The sequence below is a fragment of the Nicotiana tomentosiformis genome, chromosome 10 (genome assembly GCF_000390325.3).
Source record: "Nicotiana tomentosiformis chromosome 10, ASM39032v3, whole genome shotgun sequence".
Taxonomy (NCBI): domain Eukaryota; kingdom Viridiplantae; phylum Streptophyta; class Magnoliopsida; order Solanales; family Solanaceae; genus Nicotiana; species Nicotiana tomentosiformis.
In genome coordinates, this window is record NC_090821.1 from 47,801,877 (window position 1) to 47,812,916 (window position 11,040).

Genomic DNA, 11,040 nt, shown 5'->3' on the forward strand with positions numbered 1-11,040 from the left:
ACCTTGGAATTTGATTCCGGGCATACGCCCAAGTCCCAAATCACAATACGGACCTACCGAAACTGCCAAAATACTGGTCCAAGTCCGTTTGCTCAAAATGTTGACCAAAGTCAACTCAATTGAGTTTTAAAACTCTAATCTACATTTTAAATCCATTTTTCACATAAAAAATTTCCATAAAAGTTTTTTACGGATTGCGCACGCAAGCCGAGAATTGATAAATAGTACTTTTTGATATCTTAGAACACATAATTAATTATTAAATTTTAAAATGACATTTTGGATCATCACAATTCTTGTCAAACTAATAGGAGTATAGTACAAATTATGCACCGTTAACTATAATCTATAAAATTCTGAAGGGTTCCACATCAAAAGAAAACTAAGTTCTAAATATTTGATCTGGGAATTTCACATGTCGCCACCGGATGATCTTTTGCAGTCAAGGATGAAGTACTTTCACTCTTTGCATCAAGGTTGAATTCTTAATCTTCCTGCATTGAATAGATTGAAATGCACCCTGTAAATTCATAAGAAAAAAAAAATTAACACAAAAGAATGAGCGAACCAAAAAAAAGAATTAATACAAAGATGAAAATTGATTTGTAAAAATGCTAATATAGCGTTCAAAAGAGAAAACTATGTCCAGATAATTCTTTTACAAGAATTTTGAGTATACAATAAGAGGGGAAAACGCAAAGCAACAAGATAAGAAAATAAACTTGTATACTTTTTAAAAAACTTTTGAAAGAATTCTCATCTCATTTTTGTAATGTCTTTTCAACGAACTGTGGCTCCTCCCAATATTACATTAAAATCTTCAAAGTCTTACTCAATACCTATCAGAATACGGCAAAACATCTATCAAATTGTTAGAATATAAATCAAAAATTTCAAATCAAATAGGTGTATGAGGATTCGGAAATTTTAAGATGTAGATACATAAATATACCTGGGAAGAGAGAAGCCACCGGGCTATCTAGCCAGTGATTCCGTTGGTTTGCTCAGTTCATGTGAAGAGATAAGGCGTTGTTGAAGAAGGAAATGGAAAAGGGGGATGGGGGGTGGCGGCAGGGAAGGGAAACACACAAAGTGAGAATGAAGTTTTTATTAGGTTTTGTGAATTTTGGTTTGGGCAAATTGGCCTTTATGTTCTTTTTAAAAAAATATATATTTGCTTCCTTTTATTTCTTATTTCTTACTTAATATATTATAAATACCATAAATACTAGAAACGTAAGTACTACTCCTAACAAATGCAAGTAAGTAAGAAAATTATCTATGAAAAATGCAAAAGATTAAATATATAATTTATACTAAATAAAATAGAAATATTAACTTGCATGAAATAAAGATATTCTATAATATATTGTATTCTTTATAACTTTTTTCGTCCTATACGTTATTATTAGTTTTTTATGTATTCCTATTTCAATAATATTAACTTCTTAATTTTAGCGTTTAATTAGATTATGATAGTTATTAATTTCTTAAAATAGTATAAAACCATTAAATAAACAACTTTTCTATTTGTCTAAATTGAGTATAATTAGCGATCAACGTACATAGATACATCTTGTCTAAATTTGATATTGTTTATTCAAATCTAATGAAAATTAATTACACACTTAATTAAAATGTATTGAAAATTACAAGTATAATTGTTTTTAATATGAATTATGACATACTAGTTGTTAGTTTTGTTATACACTGCTATATCACCCATATTAAAATCTTAATTTTTTTTGAAGTGAAACTTAATAATATAAAAAATTTAAATATTATAAAATATCAAATAATAGTCACAAGAGAAACATGATCCTCTTCCTATATCTTTCTCATATGTAATTCTCAATTCTTATATTCGATGTATAATTTAATTTTTGAAAATTAGAAACTTATATAATTAGTCATCCATACATTAATTAGCTATAATTCCATTATATTTAATAAGAATTATAATATAATTATTGTTTCTGTGGACCTAAGTATCAATTAATTTCGTAATTTTTTGTGTAAATAGCAATAGCAGAATTATACAAAAATTAATAAGAATTATAATTTCATAAATTTTTTGTAGTGTTAAATATGTCCGTTGTATGTATTTTGGAGCTTTGGTCATTTATCAAAACTAAATGCACCAAAACCATCACAAAGTTCTACAATATATGAGAACTTATTTTTAAAATGAATCATTAGATATATGAAATTATTCTAAGTACTTATTAAAAATACTTAAGAACCATGTGTGTATGTATATATATATATATATATATATATATATATATATATATATATATCAAACAACTCTTAAAGTCTTCAATATATGAAGACTTAATTAAAAATAAATCTTAAATATAAGAAATTGCTCTAAGTACTTACATAAAAAATAGTTAAGTACCAGACATACATAAATTCTCTATATATGTTAATATATTCTCTAAGTACTTACATAAAAAATAGTTAAGTACCAGACATACATAAATTCTCTATATATGTTAATATATTCTCTAAGTACTTACATAAAAAATAGTTAAGTACCAGACATATTTAAATTCTCTATATATGTTAATATATTTTGAATTTTACACAAATTATATATAATTAACGTCCAAATATAACATGTTGCAATAAAATAAAATATGAGTTTGATAAATAAAAAGTAAATTGATAAGTCTTGAGGGTACAAATAGGCATACAAATTATCTATTATTGAAGATTAACTTTTGCAATTTAGTTTTTGTTATTTTAAAGTTTATTAATACTTCAATTTATATATAATTACTATATTTTCAATTATTTTGAGAAAATATAACTTTTATAGTTAAAATTGAATTTTCATAATTTGGTATAGTTTGAGCAACTCTTATTTTTGTCATTGAAATAAAAATATTCACATATGAAATCAATATATGAAGACTTATTTAAAAATAAATCTTAAATATAAGAAATTACTCTAAGTACTTACATAAAAAATAGTTAAGTAGACATAAATTCTCTACATATGTTAATATATTTTGAATCTTTCACCAAATATATATAATTAACGTCCAAATATAATATGTTGCAATTAAAAAAAATTGAGTTTGATAAATAAAAAGTAAATTGATAAATTTTGAGGCTACAAATAGGCATACAAATGATCTATTATTGAAGATTAACGTTTGCAATTTAGTTTTTGTTATTTTAAAGTTTATTAAAACTTCAATTTATATATAATATTTTCAATTATTTTGAGAAAACCTAACTTTTATAGTTAAAATTGAATTTTCATAACTTGATATTGTTTGAGAAACTCTTATTTTTGTCATTGAAATAAAAATATTCACCTATGAAATTTTGTACACATAACTTATTGTGGTTAAAATACTACTATTGCAGTGACAATCCTAACTATATGAAAAAAGTTATAATTAACTCGTAAGTTTATCGTCATTTTAAATTTGTAGCTATTAATTATTTCATGACAAATAGTTTTAACTCTTATCTAACTATTTTTATTTTAGAAGATAAATATTTATTTGACTACAAAATGTTGTTCAAATATTTAATGTGGCTAGATTTACCTTGTGGAATAAAAAACTAATGATCAGTCATAAAATTTTATCTTATCAATTGTGTGGTATCATTTTACCGTGACAAATAATTGTAGCTATTAAGCCAATTATTGCCATGACTTTTTAGAACTTGAAGCAAAATTATTTATTTAGTAACATTTTGATTTAAAAATTTATTGTGACTAAAAGGTTACTATTGCTATATGACGTTTCAATTCGTGGCAAAAACTAATGATTAGCTACGAAATTCTATTATAGCAAGAAATTTGTAGCTAATTTAATTTATACTGCCACAACTTTTTATAACTTGAAGCAGAAATATTCATTTAGCTACAATATTTTATTTCAAATATTTTATTGTGGCTAAAAAGTTATTATAGTTATAGTAAGTTTCAACTCGTGGCAAAAAATTATTGATTAGCTATAGAATTCAATTATAGCAATAAATTTGTGGCTATACCATTTAACCACTGCCATAACTTTTTAAAACTTGAAGCAAAAGCATTCATTTAGCTACAATATTTTATTTCAAATAATTTATTGTAGCTAAAAGGCTACTATTGCTACGGTTACTATTGATGTGTGGCAAAAACTTATGATTAGCTACAAAATTTGATTTGTAGCAATAAATTTATAGCTATTTATGTAGCTATTACCACGATTGTTAGCAAGTATAGCTAATACGAGGAATTAGCTTTACCAACTTAATTTTCGTGGCAAAGAAATTTTATAATTTTGTAAATAGCCACAGAATTCTAATTTTTGTGGCTATTATTAGGTATTTGCTATAATTATTAAATTCGTTGCTAAGATTTCGTAGCTATAGATGCATAATGTTGTAGTGTATACCAACGGACTCCCTCGGTAAATATGAATTCTGGATTGACAAATAAATAATTTTTCCGACGGACTCTGTCGGCAAGTTCCTCGATAAATTTGGTACTATATTTTTGACAAGCAGTGCTTATTTTTTGTGTACCACCTGTCTGTCAGAATATTCAATAGAAACAGAAATGCAGCCACAATAAAACACAAATTAACAACAATAAAACTTTATAAGCTATCCAAACATCCAAATTATCCCATCAAACATAAAATTTAAATCATGACTAACAAATTTCTTAAGGATATTTTCATTAAACATGTATCTAGTTATGTTACGACCCAAAAAATCCTAACCTATCGTGATGGCGCCTATCTCAGTACTAGACAAGCCGACAACATCAATAAACCACGATTTCCTTTAAATTTAAAAACGTAACATTTAATACAATACCAAAAATCTAGCAGTTTCCGATACAACACTCCCAAAACCTGGTGTCACTGAGTACATGAGCATCTAATATGAGTACAAGTCTGGAAAATACGGTCTATAATAGTTTGAGACCAAATACAGTATACAAGGATATAGAGAAGGAGAGATAAGGTCTGCGGAACACGGCGGCTACCTCAAAATCTCCTGAAAATTAACCGCGCGAAATGATCAACACCCGCTATGTCCGAAAACACTTGGATCTGCACACGAAGTGCAGGGTGTAGTATGAGTACAACCAACTTAGCAAGTAACAATAATAACTAAGGAACTGAAGATAATGATGAGCTACACAGTCATAGTTCACTTTCAGTAGTTCCAGCAAAGAATAGACATGCTTTCAAATCCAGCATTTTAAGTCAAATCAATTTATACAGTTTAATTTCAAGTAATCCGGATATAAATTCTTTTAGAGATTTTACAACAATGACAAATAGCAACCAAGTGCAACAATAAATGCAAAGCAAGTACAGCCTCTAAGGCAACAGTCACACAGCTCATCACAACAGCTCAACCACTCGGCTCTCAGCCCTCAGCACTCATACTCAATGGGTACCCGCGCTCACTGGGGGTGTGTACAGACTCCGGAGGGGCTCCTACAGCCCAAGCGCCATAATCTGCACGGATAACTCACGTGCTGTACGGATAACTCACGTACTATAATATCCTGTACGGATAACTCACGTGCCATAATATCCTTAACTCACTAACAGGCCCTCGGCCTTACTCAGTCCTTCACCTCTCTAGTCTCTCGGGCTCTCAGAAATCACAAAGATCAGCCCAAACAAAGATAACATAATGCATCAACAAATATCAAGAAAGATTGAGGTATGATACGCTAGTAAAATCATGATTGAACACAAGATAGCAATTAGCAAATAATTCAACAAGTACGTGACCTCTGTGGGTCCCAACAGTACTATCACATAGCCTAAGCATGATTTTTAACATGATTTACAGTCAAATTTCTTCAACACAAATAGAGCTTATAGCTAACAATAGGTTATTCAACTTTACAGTTTTACGGGACGGACCAAGTCACAATTCCTTCGGTGCACGCCCACACGCCCGTCACCTAACATGTACGTCACCTCCAAAATAATCATATGACAAAAAATTCGGGGTTTCATACCCTTATGACCAGATTTATAACTGTTACTTACCTCAACTCGTGTAATTATTTATTCCGCTATGCCCTTGCCACGAGAATTAGTCTCCGAAAGCCTCGTATCTAGCTACAATTAATTCGAATCAGTCAATACAAATTATTGTAATTAATTTCATAAGAAAATACTAATTTTCCCAATAAAATCCGAAATTAACTCAAAAATCGCTCGTAGGGCCCACGTCTCGGAACTCAATAAAAGTTACAGAATAAGAACGCTCATCTAACAACGAGTCCAACCATACAAATTTCACCAAAATTCGACACCAACTCGACCCTCAAATCTTCAATTAAAATTTATGAAGATTTCTACCATTTTCAACCCAATCCTTACCCATTTGAACTTAACAATATTTCCACAACCTTATTGGTATGTATACATGATACTCTACACCCAAGAATCATACTATTAATCACTCATCTTTACTCCAAACCCGAAATTGAAGAATTAGGGAAAGAAATTCTTACCTCTTTGAAGTCCTAGTAAGATCCTTGGGAAATCTTCAAACCTTGAACAAGAATTGATGGATAAATGACTAAGTCTTCACTTTCTCTCTCTAAAATGCTCTCAGCTCTCTCTAAAATATCAGATTTTGGCTAAAAAATGAGCTTCAAGGGCTATAAATTGAAGTTGGGCCGGGTCAAAAATTAGAAAGAATGGAAGCTCTGACACAGTTATGCGGTCGCATATGCGATCGCATAACAGGTATGCGGTCCGCATACCGGCCGCATAATTTGGCCTCCAAAGCTGGGCGTTACTGATCTGTTCTGCGGTCATTATGCGGTCCGCATACTTATTCTGCGGTCGCATAATGCACCGCAAAATAGGTATGCGGTCGCATAGTGCACCGCAGATTTTCCTCAAATCTTGCCCTCTTCCTGTTCCACTTTGCGACCATTATGCGGTCCGCAGAGTGATTCTGCGACCGCATAGTGGTCGTAGAAATGACCATTTTCTGACAAAATTTTCCTTTACACTTCGGTGCATTGTTCAACCCAAAAAGTTCGAGCCGCGAGAAATTTCTATAATCTTTGTAATAATTGATCTACCTCGGCACCACCAAAACTTAGTTTCTTTAGCAAAATTTCTCTGAGGTCGTTACACATAAGTTAGCATCTGGTCAACATTTTCAACTTAAATTCTAAACCTTGGAACTAAACGCTCTAAATCATTTCAATGCCTCACCGAACCCAAACCAATTACCCCGGCAAGCCAAATAACAACTGAAATTCATAATTTGAGCAGTAAATGGGGGAACGAGATTGCAATAGTCAAAACGACTGGCCGAGTCGTTACAAGTTAGTGCAATTATCGATTTAAAATAAATCATAATGTAATGTAATAATTAATTTACAATCTAATTATCACTAATGCACTTCGGTAAATAAATAATTTTTATAAATATTATTATATAATACTTATAAATATAATTATATAATAAATCCGCAATTAATCAAATTATGACTAACAAATTTCTTAAGGATATTTTCATGAAACATGTATCTAGTTAGTGTGATTATCAATTTGAAATAAATCATAAGCTAATGCAATTATTAATTTACAATCTAATTATCACTAATACATTTCTACGTAGTTATTAATCAACTAATAGTCTAAAAAATCACTAGCATTACTTAAGAATACCATTAATACACTTCTACATAGCATAATTATCAATTTAAATACTAATCAATCAGTAATATTTCTGAAGGATACCGTTAATACGCTTCTACTTAAAGATATACCATTAATCAATTAGTAATACCAATATATAGTCTAATCAATAACTAACATTACTTAAGGATACTATAAATCTACTTCTACATAGGGTAGTTATCAATTTATAAGATAATTACCACTATTATATTATTATTATTTAGTATAGTTATTACAAATACAATTCCACGTAGTGTAATTATCAATAATTATTCTAAACTGCAAAATAATCTTAAGGATATTTCTATGAAATACGCATCTAGATAGTGTGATTATCAATTTAGAATAAATCATCAGCCAATCCACTTATGTTTAGTGTAATTATCAATTTATAAGCTAATTGTCACTAATACACTTCTATGTAATGTAATTATCAATTTATAGTATAATCGATCCTAACATTACTTAAGGATACTACTAATGCATTTCTACTTAGGTAATTATCAATTCATAAACTAATCAATCACTAATATTTCTCAAGAATACTTACACTTGTACTTAGTGTTATTATCAATGTATAGACTAAAGAATCATTAAATTACTTAAGGATATACCGCTAATACAGTTATACTTAGTGTAATTATCAATCTATAAGCTAATTACTACGAATACACTTGCTAATTACAACTGACACTTCTACTTAGTGCATTATCAATGTACATGCTAATCAATTAGTAACATTAGTTAAGCATTCCACTACTACACTTTTACTTACTGTAATCATCAACTTATAAGATAAACAATCATTAATATTTTTTGTCGGTACCATTAATACACTTATATTAGTGTGTAATTATTAATGAATAGGCTAATCAACAACTAACATTACTTAAAGATACCACAAGTCTACTTTTACTTAGGATAATTATCAATTTATAAGTTAATTACTACTACTACTACTACTATATTATTATTTAGTATAATTATTACAAATACAATTCCATTTTGTGTAATTATCAATGAATGGGCTAATCAATTCACTAGCATAAATATGTAAACACTTACCGACGGTAACCATCGCTATTATTTATAAAACAAAATATAAAATAATTATGTATAAGATTATATATTTATAGTATCGACAGAAGTCTATCGGTAAAGTAAAACAAATATATAATAATTATATATTATGCATTAGCGAGAGATTCCCACAATTGATATAATTTTTTTTATTTATTGTTTGGTAATATATATACTGTCGGAGACAATTGATACTGTAAAAACTAAATTCAAAATAATTATAAATTCAATAGTGATTGAATCCGTCGGTGTACTATATTTTATTTTTTGTTTATTTATTTAGTTACATCGAGAGAGTCCATCGGTACTGTAAAGAAATAATTCAAAAATAATTATACTATAAATAACGAGAGAGTCCGTCGGTAATCTACCGACTGAATCCATAGGTACAACCATTTGACTTTTGACCAGTCAAATTATGGTTATTTATCGAGAGATATCCTTCGGAAATCAATTTAAAAAATTAAAAATTAAAATATTCAAATGTACCGAGAGAGTCTGACGAAAAGTCCCTTTGAATACCGACTTGAAAAAGTCCGTCGATACTGTTGCGTCAGTAAACAACTGATTTTTAGTTGTCACATAAAACCTAATTGTTAATTTAAGAAAAATAGTAACTAACTTGTTATAATAGATTAAACTAAATAAAACTAAACTAAATAGAAATACTGATCTGTAGCATGTCATGGGTTACACCGAGAGGTCTATCTGGCCTCTCTCTAGGATTCCATTTACTCCTTTCCTCTTCTTCCCCACAAAACCCTAATACAATCTTGAATAAACTCCCAAAATGATACATAACACATACTTTGAACCCCAAAATCATGATCCTACTTCTACCATAAAGAACTATTCTCATATGGAGATTTCATTTGGGGAACCAAGCAGTCTTGACGGATTGCTTGACAACATCCCGTCAAGACCAGGGCACGAAACGCAAATCATAGAACCAAAGGACTTCCCTACTGACAAACCTTTGTTCCTTAACATTCTTAGCAGCAACCTTTTAATTAACAATAACACAAACAACATATCTGTTCAAAATGACATAGAAGAAAACTTAATCACCATAGATGAAACTGAAAATTCTTTTGAAGAAGAATCTGACATCTTCATCCCTATCACATCCGCGGATAAAGAACACATTTATAAAAATTGGACAAGTGCCTTTATTGTTAAAGTCTTTGGGAAGAGGGTGTGTTATCAATTCCTTCAAAACCAGTTACAAGCAATATGGAAACCAACTGAGGCCTTATCCCTCATTGACCTGGGAAGTGACTATTACCTTATAAAATTCAATAAGCTAGAAAACTATAACAAAGCTCTCCATGACGGACCTTGGTTCATAGGAAAGCAGTTCCTTACTGTTAGGAAATGGGAACCTAGATTTGTGGCATCTGAAGCCTCCCTAACTTACTCGGCCATATGGGCTAGATTACCTGAGCTTCCTACAAAATTTTACGACTACGACATCTTACAAAAAATAGGAAACAAACTAGGAGAACTAATCCGCATTGACACTTGCACTTCCTCAACTCTTAGGGGAAAATATGCTAGGCTTTGTATCCTAGCCCCGATTGAGAAACCTCTTAAGACACATTATTATAGGAAAACACTACCAAAGGGTATCTTATGAGGGTGTTAACGTCCTATGCACCAGTTGTGGCTGACTAGAACATAACATCTCATTATGCCCTCATAACAAGATTGACACCCTAGAGGGAAACTACCGTAACATACTTAATAACAGACCTATCCAAGACACAGACTCCGTTACCAAAATAATTGAGAACTGCACTATTGTTTCACATCAAAAAAGGAAAAATAAACAAGAGGACGAGAAAACAAGCAATACAAATTGAATTAGCCTCAACTAGTCTATCAATGGAAGCCACCAACAAGCTTGCCCGACAGAGTCTCATAGCGGAGCCAGCCAAGGCAAACTTCCATCCAAAAAAACAAACGGACAAAAAGAGGTATCCGTCGCTAACGACCATGTACACCCAAAGGGTAAAGAACAGGTTCATGCAAGGGCTCAAAGTCAAACTACACTTACCTCTATTACCAAAGAGTCCTATGTCAACCCTCCCAAAAACCTAGGGTACCATAAAATCATCGTCCAAACCCTAGAGAATCCTTTGGGTAATAAACAAGAGCTTACAAACTCCTTTCAATCAACTCATGTCAATCACTTTAGTAACAAATCAAGTCATGTTAATGGGCTTAAAGAGCATAATGCCGGGTCCACTTCACACACCAAACCTCATTC

At 30.5% G+C, this 11,040-nt stretch overlaps 1 protein-coding gene and 1 long non-coding RNA gene across 3 annotated transcripts; one reads left to right on the top strand and one right to left on the bottom strand.

The window, feature by feature from the left end:
• Positions 1–228: 228 nt before the first annotated feature.
• LOC104106510 (uncharacterized) lies at positions 229–1,123 on the bottom strand. 2 transcript variants are annotated; one of them, XR_688598.3, is made up of 3 exons: positions 953–1,123; positions 731–839; positions 229–520 (listed from the first exon to the last, which is right to left on the bottom strand). It is a non-coding gene; the product is annotated as an uncharacterized lncRNA (long non-coding RNA). The 2 variants fall into 2 exon arrangements; XR_011411550.1 differs by having other exon boundaries at positions 723–839.
• An 8,507-nt stretch (positions 1,124–9,630) lies between these two features.
• On the top strand, positions 9,631–10,407 carry LOC138900129 (uncharacterized). Its single transcript, XM_070186837.1, has one exon. It carries the CDS (start codon positions 9,631–9,633, stop codon positions 10,405–10,407), a length of 777 nt encoding a protein of 258 aa, XP_070042938.1.
• The last annotated feature ends 633 nt before the right edge of the window (positions 10,408–11,040 follow it).

What these genes read in the sequence shown, in the direction of transcription:
- LOC138900129 (XM_070186837.1), top strand. Translation starts at nt 9,631, where the DNA reads ATGGAGATTTCATTTGGGGAACCAAGCAGTCTTGACGGATTGCTTGAC.